The 17,592-nt window shown below is 42.4% G+C and overlaps 1 protein-coding gene across 1 annotated transcript in view; it reads right to left on the bottom strand.

Moving 5' to 3' along the window:
* Positions 1-17,592, bottom strand: part of YJEFN3 (YjeF N-terminal domain containing 3) — a 132,658-nt gene extending 115,066 nt beyond the window's left edge. Inside the window, exon 1 of the mRNA XM_075280512.1 lies at positions 17,461-17,592. Within this exon, the coding sequence (XP_075136613.1) occupies positions 17,461-17,516 (56 nt within the window). The 5' untranslated portion in view covers positions 17,517-17,592. The remainder of the gene's footprint in view (positions 1-17,460) is intronic.

Consider the following 17,592-nt stretch of genomic DNA (forward strand, 5'->3'; position numbering starts at 1 on the left):
GTTGTGCTGTAATTAAGCTAATGAAAAATACTATGCTAAGTCTATATATGTGTTCTATATTTGTTTGCAATCTGGAACCCTGGATCTATAGCTTCAGCTAAAAGGTAGTTTTACCATAAAGCCAATGCAAGGCTATTAATGCCATTGCTGCTCCTTGTGGCATTACCCTTAAGCCGGTTGCACATGACCATGTGCTAACCAGCGGCCGTGAATGAACACACCAGCAGCCTCTTTCATTCAATGAATAGGAGCCGCGGAAGCAGGGCTGCAAAATTGGACAGGGATAGGACCTCTTCCATATTTTGTGGCCCGAACTGTCAGCCCACATACATGTTCGTGTAATTCAAGGTCATGTTTACTGGCCCATAGAAATGAATGGTTCAATGTGATATCCAGGAGAAACCCAGACAACACATTGACCATTCATACAGTTGTGTGCAAGGGGGCTAAGTGCTCTCTTCAGATATGTCAGATGAGACCAATGTTATTTTCATACCAATTGCTTTGATGAATAATGTTCTGTATATTTTTAAAAGCTGAATTACAATATTTCCATTTCATCGACATCTTGCGCACTCCTCTGTTCCCTGATACTACTATTACATCAAATTCCATCTTATGTATGCCCTTCAATGTTGTGGACCATTTCAATGTTGTGGGGGTTCCGAAATGATTTTTTTTTTTTGTGAGCACATAGGGGGCACTTGCACTGTATGGGGCCTGTAAAGGGGCAATATTACTGTATAGGGGCAGTAAAGACGGATATTATGTTAGCATTTTAAAAAGGGCTGCTCTGATCTAATGATATGGCACTGAGGGTTATAATACCTCTAGCAATGAATGATAAATAATTGATCAAGAAAGATTTAGCTTACAGGCCCTGTGTTTATATCTGGTCATTTAACCATGTAGGGTAATGAGCACAAGCATGGAAGTGTGATTCACCCAAATTAGGGCTTGTTCACATCTGTGCGCTGTTAAAAAAAACAAACCGGTTTCGCCACAGAGAGCACAAAATGCTCACCGGCACTCACGGCCGGACACGGTCTGCCAGGTTTCTGTCTTCTGTAGGCAGAAGACAGAAACCTGAAAAAGTAGATGGGGTGCAGGTGTGAACCCAGCATTAGCATGTTATTTCCATAGGAGGGGATAAGAGTCCACTACAAACTTTCTGTCCTTTTAACTTCAGAAAAAATGAAGGACCTAATGGGCTGAAATGCAACCAATCCAAGTGTTGCTTCTTCTGCCAAGGGGTGGAGGCAGCAGTTTGGATATGCTAGATTTCTAGTAGAAAAGTTTTTATTCCAAAAATAGCACCTTGTCTTGTTTTTTCAACACTCATGCTGCTTAAAAAAGTGGGTGGGCAGGGTTGGTTGAAATATATAAGTGCCAATATTTTTTTTTATAATATATGCCATGCACAGACTGCAGATTCTAGTGCATGGACATCTTGAGATGTGCCAAATTATTGAGTCATAATTCTAACAAATGGGCTGGGCACTTCAGATGTCCATACTATGAACTGCATATAGCCAGAAGCAGTTGGCTTCCTGCCCGGTATAGTGGCCAGGTACCAGTACTGCAGCTCTGCTCCCATTGATTTCAGTGGAAGGTTAGTGCAGTATCAGTTCCCAGTCATTACACAGGAACCAGTGGCAACGGCTTGGAATTAAGTTGTGAGTGGCCTGTGTGTGGGGTTGTGCGGGGTTTTCGGCGTTGGTCGGGGTTTTCGATGTCAGCCGGGGGGGGGGGATTGGGGGGCCCATGTCAAAGGTTCACCACGAGGCCCCGCCATTCCTAGTTACGCCACTGAGTGACCACCAATGTCTATGGTTGTATATGGCTTATAAAAACTGTCTGGGAACAATGATACACTACTACAAAAGTATTACCTTTTAGAAGGACAAATTTCATGGAAATAAGAGAATGTTTAACAAAGGAGTTCAAAGGGCGAAATAAAACATCAGGAGTGTATGCTCAGTGGACACTACTTAAAAGAGGCCATCTTAAAGGCAACTATGCGGTATGTCCGGCAGACTAACAAGAGCAGAAGGAGAAAGAGACCGCTATGGTTTGCTAAAGAAGTAAGTAATATAGTAAAAGAAATGAAGACTACTTTTAAAAGGCATTAAGACGTGCAGCTGATAGAAAGCATATAAAGCATATAAAATTAGACAGAAGGAGGGAAAACGTATTACTGATGCTACTAAAGCATCAAAAAAGAAAGAAGAAAACATTTCCAAATTTATTAGACATAGCCAAAAAGTGCCTGAAAGGGGTATTCCCAGGAACATAATCATATCTATATTTGTAGATAATAAAAGTTAAACATTTATACAAATATAAGTAGTTGAAAATTCTGCAGAGTTTTAAAGATTTTCTCTAACCATCTTAGCGGCGACAGTCAGTTATCTTGATCGGTTGCCATGGATATGACCACAAATGCAGAAACTTTCTATGGTCTGGGACTTGTCAGGAACCCAGCTATGATTTTCTTATTGTAGCTGGATTATCAGGCAGGGACACTACATGTATCAGAAGCCACAATAAGGAAATCATGGCTGATTTTCTGACCTTAGAAAGGTCCTGCATTCATGGTCGTATCCACTGGCAATCAAGACAACAAGACTGTCACCACAAGATATTTAGAGAAATTTTTTTACAACTCTGCAAAATGTTTAATTACTTATAGCTGCAAAAATGTTTAACTTTTAATCATCTACAAATTTAAAAAGAGGTAAGCATATCTTGATGTTTTTTGCATTTCTTTATGGGAAAAATCAGCAAATTTCAAAATGTAAAATGTTCTGCTTTCAGACAGACAAATGCAGTCATATCACCCAAATATGTTATGAAATATTGTGGTCTGTGTGAATCCCCTGATGAGCCCCATGCCCCCCACTGCTTTTTTTAATAGCATAATGATCACGGAGTTCCTACCGCAATCGGAGTGCCATGTGGCCCTCTGGAGATGGCCGGGGCCCCGCAGCACCGTGATAGCGATCGGGGAAAGCTTGGTTCCCCAACTACTATACATGTTGCTAATGGAAAGGGGCCAGGCATTACATTGGCCCCTTTCCAATAGTGCTATTATTATATACTGGGGAGGTCTCAGGCCCCAGACTATAATAATCAGAGGCCCAGGGGAGGTGATTAAACATAATAAATACTTACACTCACCTCTCTTGGGACTCCAGTGGCTCCCAGCATCTTCTTAGGGCTTTTCCTGCCTGTAACTGAAGCCCCAGCAGTCACGTGGGGCACACCAGTGTAATGATGTCAGTGCACTCCACATGACCCCTGAGGTCCAAACACAGGCCCCAGTAGTGACGTAGTGGGGAACTTGACCTGAGTCACAGGTAGAAGAGGACTTTGAAGACACCTGGATGGAGTGAGGATGATCAGGAGAGGTGAGATAAGGTCAGAATAAGTCTTTATTATTTTCCATCACCTCCCCTGGGCCTCCAATTATTATACAAATAGTGAAGGTATTCACATATAATAATAGCATAAGGCATAATTGGAGTGCCAGAAATTACAAATATTCATTGAATTTCGTGATGTTTGCCTGAAGAGTCTTAAGGGGGAGTCATGAAAGCATTTTATACTGTTTGAGGCCATTGTGAGGAGCATTTCATACTGTGTGAGGCCACTGTGGAGCACTTTATACTCTGTGGGGGCCACTGTGGAGACAGGTGAGGTAAAGCATGAAGCATTATATTTAGAGCTCCATTTAACCAGTTCCCCTTTTTCCCAGTCAAGTACCGGATTATGGGAGAGTAATCAAGGAAGCCCCAATACAATTTTAGCAAAATTGCTTTAGAAAATTGCTAAAGTTGGAAAATTGCGCTAATAGCCTTTGGAATACAGATTTAGAGGGGATTGGTTTCTGTACACCATATTGTTTTTGCAGTGCCTTAGAGGTGCCAGTAAATTGGAATTCCCCAAGAAGTGGGACATTTTATGCTCTATGCAAATGTGACATAGCGTCCAAAAACCCACTTAGTGCTCCTTACATATGCACACTGCAGTTTATGCCCACATATATGACACTACTAAGCCCAGGATAAGGTACTTAAAAATGCCATATGTGGGTATAAATTGCTGTCTGTGCACCCAGACGGACAAAGTAGGGAAGGAGCACTATTTGGTTTTTGGAGCACAGTTTGGTTTTTGGACCTCATGCCACTTTTGCAAAACCCCTGAACTGGCAGCAAAGGAGAAACCACAGACACATGCACCAAATTGGAAACTACAGTGGTCAATGGATTTATCAAGTCATGTAGCAAACATTTTTAATCCTTTAGTGTTGCATTAATTTTTTTTCTATGAATGAACATGCAGCAAAAAAATTAAAATTGCAATTTTTCACAGTTGCCCATAACAACCTATCACAGCACAGTTTCCATTTAGTTTTCTGCTCCTGAAAAATGAAAGCTGCATCGTGACTGGTCACTATGGGCAACAAAGATAGTTTAGCTTTTTGACCAGAGATTATGGAACAGTAGGCACCAGGCTGTGGACCATTCATCTATCTGTTTACTGAATGCAATCTTTTAGGACTACATGTATTTTTTCCTAAGGATGAGCTAGTATTTCCAGTAAAATATTAATGTACTCTGATAGTCATGATGCTAATATTATTGCTACATTATTTGTTGGCTACTTGTTATCTTTCCAATTATATTGCTGATGATATGCAAGCTTGATATGACTAAAATAAATGGTTTGCAGAAAAAGCAAAAATAAGAGGGTCAGTGTGCATTTTCTTCACTATCACTAGAATGAATCACATATGTCACTAGATAAAGCCCAATGAAATCCCCTTTTCTCTACCCCTGTTCCTACTGGATACATACTGTAGTCCACCTTCATGCAGGATGAGCATGCTCAGGTTATCTTTTATTTCCCTGTAGCTGTTTATTAGATCAATACATCACCATACGTGTGCCATTATGGGTTTAATCTGTTCCTCAAGAAGTCAGTAAACCGCTCTGTGAGTCCATAAAATGAAAAACAGAGACGTTCTATTTAGCTGCATTTTAATGATCACGGATGTTCATTAAAGTCTATAGGTTAGTGATAAAAACAAACAGCAGACAGATGTCAACCATTCATTGTCCATTTTTAACTGATCAAACTCAATACAAAGTGCTCCAGACTAAAAAAAAAAATACTTAGGGAACAAACTGAAAAATTTAGGAGCCAAATCAAAATTTTAGTCGCCAGATTTAAATCCATGTGCGTGTATACTGTAGGTCACATGTCACAGACAGAACACAGATGTGTGAACTGAATTACATGCTTCACAATGAGTTATGAAGTAGTGCGCTCCCAAATGGCCAGAGTGTGACACAGTGGGTTAACTTGCACAGGTGACAGTCAACAGTGTGACAACTTTCAACTTGAAACAAATTGTAGTGAAAAATAAAATCCTGCTAAATATGGCAATCCAGATCTTGGGATGTATTCACTACTCTTTATTTAGATAATGCATTTTAGACTTGAAAAGGCCCTTTTTCGCATCCAAATACAAGTTGGATACTATTTTTTTCCAGCTTCCCAGTATATTGTGTGGAATATTAAATAGTACCATTATGAAGCCCAATTTACACAAGTGCCACAAACATAAAGCTCTCATACAGTTCTGTGAACGAAAAGGTAAATAGACAAGAAGTCAATAAAATAAAATTGAAAAATGCCTGCAGCAGGAAGGGGATACCGACCAGTGATGACGCTAAACTGTAAGGGGGCGTTCACACTACCGTCGGTGTCCGACATGTAGTGTCCGCTCCTAGTGTCCGCTCAAAATCTGTCACGGACATTAGGAGCGGACACTAGCTGTGTCCGTGACACCTGTCATTCACTTGAATGGGCATCGGGTGCGTTCTTTTGCACTCCGTGCCCATCCTTCCCTGTCCGCAAGAGAAGATGTCCGACTTCTCAAGCGGACAGAAGAACCCTGCATGCAGGGTTTCCATTAAGTTTGTACCTCTTAATAGTTTGGATTTTTAACAAAAAAAATTGGACTAAAAGTTTGCCAAGTTTGTGTTAAAGAATGTCACATCTTAAAGGGGTTGTCCGCAATAAAATGCATTTTCTACACTAATCTAAAGATCCTCTCCCCGCCTACTTTCTAAATTATATACTTTATCAAAAATGTATATTTACACATATCTACCCCAAGCACATTTTCTGATTATCCGGTGACGTTACCTTTCCTTGTTTCCGGAAATGAAATGTCACCAATACCCCACCCCCACCCCCAACAACATCCCTAGCTATTCTGCCCACTACTAAGCCTTCCCAACTGTCTCAGCTCGCTACCACACCCCATCATACTTACCTATCTTCCTGTCCAGATTTCCGTTCTGCGGAGATGGCTCCTCTTCTTCTTCGACTCTGCTGGAGGATTCACAATAGTCCTGGCCTTGCCCCATAGTCGGGCACTCCATGTCTCCTGTGCAGGTGTCAGAGGTACCTCCAGCCTGCACAAGCACTGGCAGAGTCAAAGAAGAAAAGGAGACGTCCTCGCAGAAAGAAAAACTGGACAGGAAGACAGGTAAGTATGATGGGGCGGGGGGCTGGGCTGAGTTAATTGGGAAGGACTAGTAGTGGGCAGCATAACTAGAAAGACAGGGAGGGGGTGTGAGGGAGGGAGAGAAGAAGGTGGAGAGAGTAAGAGGAGGTAGTGTGAAACCGCCTACAACTGACAGCAGGAAGCTACACCAAGTAAACAAATGCAGAGGATTCCAGGAGCTCCCAGAGACGCCCAAAAATCATTGAAAACACTGCTAAAAGTATTTGGGTGCACTTATTAAACCATTAATAGCGATAACTGACCTTTAAAAAAAAGAATTTGCCCAGAAAACGCCTTCAAGTCACACTTCTTTCAGACAAGCCATGGCTCGTTTAAAACAAACCATGTCCCCTGTCAAGCAAGGCACAAAAAATGTTGCAAAGTGTCTAAAACATATTAAATATATGGGCAGATGGTCTGTCTCTAGTCTGATTGCCATACTTCTGTTATTTTACTATCTCCTAATTGCTTTGTACACTTGGATTTATTGTGTGATACTTCTTATAGTTTTCCTTCTTTGTTTTTGATATTGTAGAAAAATCTTCAATAAATAATATAGTTAAATAAATATAGGGGCAGATGTATTATTATATTATGCAAGGTTTGCAACTGTAAAAGTCAGCAGTAATATAAATTGTCAGAACTGGTGTTCTTGCACTGCCTACACCACTTTCTTGAAAAAGGAGTGTGGCAAGGGCATGCTTGGGATGTGCCTTCATCTACCTCAGAAAACTGGCTTAGGTCGGGGGCCCATGAAACAAAAGCCACAGGAAAAATTGCGGAATTTTACAGTAAGGGCAAAGTGGATGGGGATTATATGTAATCTCATGGCCACTTTGTGGTAAAAACTGCAGAGCGGACACACTGTGATTTCCAAAACCAGCACGGTTTTGGAAATTGCAGCATGTCAACTATACCTACAGAAACGCCAGCAATTTCCCCATAGGTATAATTTAAACAGAAAGTCTGCTGAGGAAACCTCTGCAAACTTTCTCTCTAAAGCGCTGCGGGAAAAACCACGATGCATTGCCATCGTAGTTTTTCCCGCAGCACTTTTTTGCTACAGGAGTTCTGCAAGGCCTTAGCCTTAAAGGTGTTTTCTCATGAACATAATCATATCTAAGATAGGGAACGGAATTTTGATCCTGATCGCTCAACTTACCTGCACAGATCCGCTGCCGCTGTTGCTCCCCTTCTTCTCCCCTTCCCTTCTTCTTGGTCCATTCCTCTCTCATTCACATGCTTTCAGAGCGCTGTGCGTGGCCCCGCCTCCCAGGCTAGTGTTACAGACCTAGGAAGAAGGTGAGGCTTGTGGTTTAGGAGAGTGTGGGTGGGTACTGGGAGGGGAGACGTGAGTGATGCACTCACGTCTCCCCGCCCTGTACCAACCCACATTCTCTTAAGCCACAACAAGCCCTGCCTACTCCCAGCTTCAGTAACACTAGCCTGGGAGGCAGAGGCACGCACAGTGCTCTGAAAACATGTGAATGAGAGAAGACCAGACCGAGAAGAATGGGGAGTGACAGCGGCAGTGGATCTGTGCAGGTAAGTTGAGCGATCAGGATCGGAATTCCATTCCTGATCTTTTTTAGGCGGGATCGGAACCCGATCGCGATCGCTCAACCCTATTCATATTTATTGGCTTTGTTTACACCAGAAATTGGGCAGATCGTGTCACAACTTATGCCATGCCCAAATTTCATGAAATCTCAAGATCGGCTTAACCCTAAATACGAGTTGTAAAATTAGACCACACTCTCTAATAACACTTTGATAAATCTGTAGATACTTTGATAAATCTGACTTTTTCATGAACAGTTGCCTGACAGACTCAAAGGAAGTCTGTCAGCAGGAAATTTGTAATAAAACTAATCCCAGTACCTTGTAGTGTTCTTTGCACACTTCCCAAATATACCTTTCCTTCTCAGAATTGTAGCTGCATTTTCAAGAAAATCCTTGTTAATTCATGCAAATTAGATAAAGTGCTATGGAGGCATTCTTTATCCTTCCCAGGCTTCACATTTTGCTTTAGGTTACCTCCCCTATCTGCTGCTCAGATTCATCCTCTATAAGGCCGGGGCCCCACAGACCAGAAACGCTGCAATTTGCCCGCAGCGGAGACGCTGCAGGAAATATCGCTGCATTGTACAGTGCAGGCAAAGCGGATGGGATTCATGCGAATCCCCACTTTGCGGAAAAGATCGCAGCGCGGACACGCTGCGATTTGCAAATCGCAGCATGTCAATTATATCTACGGAAACACCGGTGGCATTCCCGTAGATATAATGTTAAGAGAAAGTCCGCAGAGGAAAACTCTGTGAACTTTCTCTTAAAAGCGCTGTGGAAAGAACCGCAATGCGTTCACGCAGCGGTTCTTCCCGCAGCGCTTTAGTGCTGCAGATATGGCCCGTGGGGCCTAAGCCTAAGGGTCAGTGCACACTGAGTTTTTTGGCGCTGATTTTGACACTGAATCCGCCTCAAAATCAGCCTCTAAAAAAAGTCTCCCTAAGGCTAAGGCCTCACTGGGCGGAAGCACAGCAAAAAAACACAGTGGAAAAAAACACAGAGAAAACGCTGCGTTTTCTGTCGCGGAAAAAAACGCGCATGTACATGCATTTTTCATCGCGTTTTTTAGTTTCATGCAGCGGAAATTCATATGAGTTTTCTGTTGAGTATTTCATCATGTTTTTGCTCGAGTTTCTCTTGTGCAATAAAGGTAATTGAAAGGCTATGTTGAAAATCCTAAGGAATTATCGTCCCCTGTTATTTAGACGGGAAAAATTGCGGCATTTTACAGTACTTGCAAAGTGGATGGGATTCATGCGAATTCCATGCCTACTTTGTGGAAAAAATCGCAGCGCGGACATGCTTCGATTTCCAAAACCGTTGGGCGGAGCGAATGGGGGGGCGGGGTGGAGCGATGGGGGGCGGGACGGAGCGGACAGGGCGGCGTTAGCAGGCAGAGAGCAGGCAGGGAGAGGACCGGCTCTCTGCCTGAGCGTGAGGGGAGGCCGGTGGAGCAGCGCTGCATCCACAGGGCCTCCCCAATCCACTGGTCACTTCCCATGCCGGGCTGCCGAGACGGTGGCGCTAAGCCAGTCCAGGACAGCTTGTCCTGGACTGGCTTAGGTCAGCAAAAACGCCGCCCCCCCCCCCCCCCGGGGGCATGGCAAGACGTTTCTTAAAAACTGATGAAAAATATGTGACACAGTTAAGGAAAATGGACAGTTCATCTGTTTTCAACGTTCACTTTTTCACCGTCATGAGTCTGTAGCCTAAGATTTTGTTGAATCTTCCAACGCACATAGAAACTTTTTGTAGATTGTGCTGAAATGAGAGTCCTGCTCGTGCCAGCTGGAAGCTATGTCCCATTTTGGAGCGAGAATACGGGCAATTAGCTGTTTGTCATGTTTATTTATAACTATAATAATACCATGGAGAGGGCCAGGGCACTGGGTGAAAATACGTCTTCTCTTCAATCCAAACAAAAGCATTTTAGCCCTATACATGTTGCATATTGGCAACATGGTTCCATTTGTATAAACATAGTGAAGAAATTTAGTGTTTAAATTGATGCTGAAAGGCACATTGGGCCAGGGTTTATAAAGTGCCTTGATAAGCTAGGGTTCCACAGCGGTTTGGCCACAACCCCCATTATGTGACCAAAGATTGTTAGATTGCCCTGGGACACTCTTCATTAATGTTAGTGAATGAAGTCACATTGCAACACCGTGTCCAGTCAAATAATGCTCAACATTCTTGCAACTAGAAAGTATATGGTTGTGGCACAATGAATGTGCAATGCAACTACATTCACTAACATCACTGAAGGAATCACAAGGTAACCTGGTGATCTTTGGTTGAACAACAGGAGTCGCAACAAAAGTCACTGTGTAGTCTTAACCTTACCCCACATTCACATGACCGAATTTCATCCAGGAAATTCGGTTCATGTGTTGGCCGGATTTACCATCCTGAACAGTATGCTGGTAGTACAGGATACTATAATCAGTGCAAGACAGTATGTTGCTGGGAGACAGGGACTCCTAGGATCTTACATAACTATTACGCTAGGAGTCAATCCCAGCATACTGTTCAGACTGGTAAATCCAGCCAGTTTACGAACTTAGGGTGCATTCACACTACGTTTCCTGAAGCTTATTCTGAACGCAAAACATGTTCAGAATAAGCGGCGTATAAAGCAGCTCCATTCATTTCTATGGGAGCCGGCATACGAGCGCTCCCCATAGAAATGAATGGGCTGCTTCTTTCACTGCGAGCAGTCCCATTGAAGTGAATGGGAAGTGCCGGCGTGTACGGCAAGCTCTGCTCATGCCGAGCCGTACACGCCAGCACTTCCCATTCACTTCAATGGGACTGCTCGCAGTGAAAGAAGCAGCCCATTCATTTCTATGGGGAGCGCTCGTATGCCGGCTCCCATAGAAATGAATGGAGCTGCTTTATACGCAGCTTATTCTGAACATGTTTTACGTTCAGAATAAGCTTCAGGAAACGTAGTGTGAATGCACCCTTAGGTTCACAGTTGTGGGAATGTTGGGGTTAGGGTAAAGCACACTATTTAACTTTATGTAATTATAACTGCAGTCAGTTCTGAAGTCAGAGGTTCTTTCCCTTACCCTTCGTTCACATCTGTGTTCGGTATTCCGTTTGGGGAGTCCGCATGGGGACCCCCCGAATGGAATACTCAACACAACTGCAAGCGGTGTGCAGTGAAAGCACACGGACCCCATAGACTATAATGGGGTCCGTGCGCTGCCCGCATGAATCATGCGGACAGGAAAGTAGATTGTAAAGTACTTTCCTGTCCTTATGTTCCTTGCAGAGATCTCGCGGCAACCACACAGACCCCATTATAGTCTATGGGGATCCGTGTGCTTTCACTGCACACTGATTGCAAAGGCATTTGGTAGTCTTTTCGGGGGAGTTCCCATGCAGACTCCCCCAGATGGATTACTGATGCAGATGTGAACGAGGCTTTACAAGTAGTTGACACACAGATTGATTCCAGGCTATTTCACATTATAGAGGGGGTGATCCACTATGTACCTGGATGTGGCTATACCTGCTCTCTGTTGTGGGGTCACAGGAGCTTTCCCTTAGAAGTAAGAGACACACTGATTAATTCTAGATTATATATTATCATTGCACGAGAGCCAGTGGTGGATGCACCTCATATATGACGATGCACACAATTCTTCATAAATGAGGCACATCCTCCACCTGGTCGTGCACCTTGAGAAAAATGTATGTCACGGTAACTTTTAAAACATTTAAATGCGAGTGTCAGCAAAGTGTATGGTTAATCTAGGAGTTTGTATAAACTGCTTACCATCCGTTTTGCCATAAACATACATGTCTCTTTTATTTGTTTTTGTCACTTTTATTTGGCTGTGTTTGCGTTGGTTCAGACTAGCTTCGGCCTACCCTTTGTTTTAAGGACCAGAACGATGGATAGGCAGGCTACTGAAACAACGGTTAAATACATAGCCTAGCGGACCCTATTAAAACTGAAACAGCTGGATGAAAAAAATTGGACTTGCAGGACTTTTCCGTCTGGCAATTTTGCATGCACACTGTAATGGAGTTTACAAATAAAGGCTACAACGCAAATGTGAAAGTAAAGGGTAAGTTCACATGTGAGTTTTTTGGACCGGAATTTGACGCGGAGGCCGCCTCAGATTCCGGTCCAAATAATCGCTAGCGGTGACTGGATGCCAGTGCATTCTGCTCTGGATTAGGCCCAAATGAATGGGCCTAGTTGAGAGGGAGGTGTCGCGAGACAAACGTTTAGCCGTGGAGTCCGCCTGAAGAAAGGGTAGCTGGCTTATTTTTTCTGCGATCGGGAGCAAACCATTCGCGGAAAAAGGAAATTACCTCCTTCCATTGATTTCAATGGGAGGAGATTTTTTGAGCCGGATTCTGACACGGATTCTGTGTCAAAATCCGGCCCAATAAACCCTGAGTGAACCCGGCCTTACAGATCTAGAAATTGGATAGATAGGTTCCTAGGAGCCCTGACAGTGTTATACCAGGGCTGAGCAATTATGACCTAAATCAAAATCACGGTTCACATCTGCATTCCCACATGGGGACCCCCCGAATGGAATACCGAACATATAGCACACAGACCCCTAGACTATAATGGGGACCGTGTGTTTTCCACGCGGTTTCGACACGGAACATGCAGAGAGAAAAGTACTTCATGAACTACTTTCCTCTCCGCATGACTCCTGCAGGCATCACGCGGAAAACACACAGACCCCATTATAGTCTATGGGGTCTGTGTGCTTTCATTGCTCACCGCTTGTCAATGCGTTCAGTATTATGTTCGGGAGGGTCCCCATGCAGACTCCCTGAACGGAATACCGAACGCAGATGTGAACCAGGCTTAAATGACACAAATCCTGCCAGAAAATCAAGTTCTTTGAAAGTTCAGTTATGTTTTACTATTAAATGCCATATATAGCAGTTTGCAGTACAATAAGCTTTCTCTGTAGCCAGAATGTCATCTGCTATATTTATATCTAGGCTGGGGATTTGGAGCTCTGCATCAGGAAAAAGGGTCTCTGACGGCTATAGTCATGTACTGAGAAGTTAATCAACATAGAATTTTGCTGTGCAAAGGTGAGCATTCACTTAAAGTGTTGAGGCTAAAGTAAGGTATTGAAAAACAGTTTTTTCAGGCTGTTCATCTGCACAAAAGGGCCTTTCATATCTTACTTCTGATAGTTCTCCGTTAATCATGACAGATCTGCATAATTACTTATTATTTGTTCCATGGCTGGCATAACAAAAAAATGTCCTAAGCCCATCTGTCATGCCTAAAGGCATGGTGCAAGGCTCAAAAACAGTGTTTGATATATGTCTGCAAGGAGATCCCTTGCAGCTCCAAACCCCATGATATTCCTGTAGACCCACACTGGTCTTTGTTTACATGCCAAAAATGATTTTGTCCCCCCCCCCATCAATATTTGTCTTTGGTGCATGGGAGGGAACCCACGCAAATACCGGGAGAACATACAAACTCCTTACAGATGTTGCAATAGGCAGGATTCAAACCTAGGACTCCAACACTGCAGTGCTAACCTCTGAGCCACCATGTTGCAAGTGCTGTTGTTGAGGCAAGGAATTGCAGTAAGGGGGCGTTCACACTACCGTCTGTGTCCGACATGTAGTGTCCGCTCCTAGTGTCCGCTCAAAATCTGTCACGGACACTAGGAGCGGACACTAGATGTGTCCGTGACACCTGTCATTCACTTGAATGGGCATCGGGTGCGTTCTTTTGCACTCCGTGCCCGTCCTTCCCTGTCCGCAAGAGAAGATGTCCGACTTCTCAAGCGGACAGAAAAACCCTGCATGCAGGGTTCCTCTGTCCGCTTGAGAAGTCGGACATCTTCTCTTGCGGACAGGGAAGGACGGGCACGGAGTGCAAAAGAACGCACCCGATGCCCATTCAAGTGAATGACAGGTGTCACGGACACATCTAGTGTCCGCTCCTAGTGTCCGTGACAGATTTTGAGCGGACACTAGGAGCGGACACTACATGTCGGACACCGACGGTAGTGTGAACGCTCCCTTAGAAGGGGTAAGCCTGAAACTGTGTTTATCACTTCTCCACAGGAAAGGTGATAAATGTATGATCACTGAGGCTTCACCCCCGGCTCCCAGGACTTTCTGAAACCCTGTTTGGATGAGGTGGTATTGAACATGTCTTTAATGGTACTATAGGTCTAGTAGTGTGTAGTGGACCAGTAGTAAGAAATAGGTTTAGTATGTGCATCAAAAGATCACCAATGACCATATTGCATTAAGGTGGATATACAAAATGACCAAAAATATGCAAAATAAATATGGAAAGAAAAATGCAACAGGGCGCTCCTTTGTGCGGAACCTTTTGATGTACCAACAATTTCACCCCACAATTCCCACACAGATTGATACTTATGTTGAGGTGTTGTGTGTAACACAACTGTAGCGTTTTTGATATAGCGGCTTGCAATAATGGTGTCCAAACCCTTGGTTCCAAATGGCTCAAGTGAACCAGGAAAAGTTGCAAAAATCGGAAAGGTACATGAGAATGCAGAAAAAAATGTGGACCTAATTTACTGCGCTTAATTTTACTGAGCGCAGTACAATTGAGTCCACATTTTCTTTCTGTGCATTTGCACACTTTTCCTATTTTGGCAAGTAATAACACGCGACATTTCATGTTTTCTTGTGTATATTTATTTAACATATTAAATCGTTTGTCCCAACTACAATGAAAAGAGGATTTCATAAGCTAGCAAGATGAAATGAAATAATATTTTAATTAATAATGAGAAAACAATCCAATAAGCCATAATTTGACATTCCTGGGCCCCAATGCAAAATATGTAATGGGGTTCACCATGCACTATTTATGATACTGGTGTCTTCCTACGTTGTAGAAAGGGCTTTAGGCTCCCTGAGGCTCCAGTGCCCAGTAGATTGTTACCTCTGCAGGACCTATAGTGACGCCCTAGGATATATTAGTAAATGTTCAAAGCAGTTATTAAATCTGGATTTGCCATTTTAGTTTGGGCACTTCTCATTAGCATTTTAAGCAATTTATGCTGGGTATTAGATTGGCAAGTTTGGCTCATGTCAACATAGTCCAAAAGGAATCTAATGTATATGAGTTCAATCCTACTGCCCCCCTACAGTTTACTGTTGAGGGGAACAAGATTAGGCATGTCAGACTAAAGTATGACCAAGATTTTTATCAACCTGGAGATAAGTTCTGCCAGATGAAGCTTATTCTTCTTGGAAGGGTTGGAAGGAACTGTATAGTAGAAGCCACAATGAATGATCTATTTGCCCTCAAAATAATCTGGCCATGCTTGTAACATCTTCCCAAACATCATTTACTACAAAGTCAAACATTCACTGGCTATACCCTGAATTTACTAACCCACAATCCAGCCCGGTGTCCAAGTTCCCATCTCTATGTTCTTAGCTGCTAGGACCAGGTGTGATGCAGCCCCCTAATGAATATATCCCTGTAGCATTTCATATCTAAGAGTTATCACATATGGCACGCAGACCCAATGCTGTCACCCAGTGGCCATATCTGCTGTAACTAATATGGCTATCCCATTGGCACTTGAATAAATTGCTCATTGGTATTCCCTTGTTACATAAAGAATTATAAATCAAAAGTCATATTTGACTGTATAATGTTACACATTTTCTCCTGGCTCAGCTGTTGCCGCCTCAAAATGAATAATAAATAACTGAATTCAATATAAATATCATATACTATTTGCCAGATAAATCGCAACCAGTAATTATAGTGCTTAAAGCAATGTATTATTCCCTCTTCATGATCAACACGAATATGAATCACTCTCCTATGATCTCTATGGTGTTGGAATAATTTATGACTTAATGGTTATATGCATATATCAGATAAAGTTATATTCAGATCGCAATTTGTAACGGTGGATTTTTTATTTCTTCAGTTTTTCCTTCTAGAGAACTAGTTATTAGCTATTAAAATACCTGGAGGGAACATGCCATAAGGGAAGCAGCTTTGTTACAGTAGATAACACTATTTATCTAGGTTTGTAGCAATGAGGTAGGAGAAATGTTATAGATGACAGGATCCTAACGTCGACCATACACTTTAGATATTTCTGCTGAACCTGCCAATTTTAATGTGTTAGGCAAACCATGTAATGCATCGCACCTCTTGGCTCTCTGATGGCAGATGTTTCAACTACCCGATTCTTTTTGGCCAACTCCTATGGAAAGTGTATGGTCAGCTTAAGGCTGAATTTCCACATTCGTGTTTTGGTAACGCATTTTTTTGAAGCACCCAGGAGTTGGACCTATATATTTTCCCTTAGCATTATGATTTTGGCTTCAAAAACTGTATGCAAAAATTTAAATGTATAAACACAGCCTAAAGGGACATCTTGTATTAATGTGTCTCGCTTTATCAAACAAAAGAATCAAACTGCTGAAAGTGGTCCTGACAAATATATGGAACAGCTTCAACAAACTTTTTGATTCTTACAGAATTTTCAAATTTGTTTTTCAAAAGGGTAATTCTTACAATGTCTAAAGATAGGATTTTGTCTTAAAGGACTGAAGCCAGTCTATTTTAAAACAATGTTCTAACTAATGATAATTTTATATCAACTCGCACCCTGTGCCACTGACAATTTTGACACCTGGGCCTCAGGGAGTTCTTGCACTTTTTGTAGCCAGGGTTGATAGACAAGAAAGAATCCAGCAATGAATTTCAGTATAATGTACGCCATTGTCTCTTAGTTTTTCTTGTAGCAATTACTCGCAAATTACACTTATTGTTATAGGGTTAGGTTTTGGACAAAATCTAAAAAAAACAATTGTTTATTATTCAGGAAAACCTGTTGAGTCACATCTGTGTACTGTAGAGAGAAAGCTAGTCAGTCATTTTCTAAACCTAACAGTATGGGCTCTCCAAGTGCACATAATTTTTCATTTCCAAGACACTTGTACAGTGATTGTCGTATTGTTCATTTCACTACAACAGCTCAAAGTGAAGATGTCACTTAAGGCTGTCATCCTCGGCAGCAGAAAAACAGTATTATACATAACACGTTGGAGGTATTGTTTTCTGCAGCAGTTAACCATTTTGGTAAAATCTCCGTAAAGTACACACATATTACAGTATACCCAGATGCAGAGTTATCATTTGCGACAGATTTAGATTTGTAGAAAAAGCCTATTTGATTAGGATATTGTAGATTGGCATCTATAAACCCACACCCCTGACATTAGCACCTAGCAGCTGAATCTCTCTAAATTCATGCACAAAGGCTCTTATAAACGGCATCTGATAAACGTCTTACCTGATATACTTTAAAGCCTCTTGTCCATCCTTGTTTTCGAACCCTGAGTTGCTCATTTTCCTATATTGTAGCTACCTCAATGTATCTCTTGGCGTCTAGATGCAAACAGCTGAGTGTCTCTGTGTGGTTGTG

The sequence above is a fragment of the Leptodactylus fuscus genome, chromosome 1 (assembly GCF_031893055.1).
Source record: "Leptodactylus fuscus isolate aLepFus1 chromosome 1, aLepFus1.hap2, whole genome shotgun sequence".
In the NCBI taxonomy this organism is placed as follows: Eukaryota; Metazoa; Chordata; class Amphibia; order Anura; family Leptodactylidae; genus Leptodactylus; species Leptodactylus fuscus.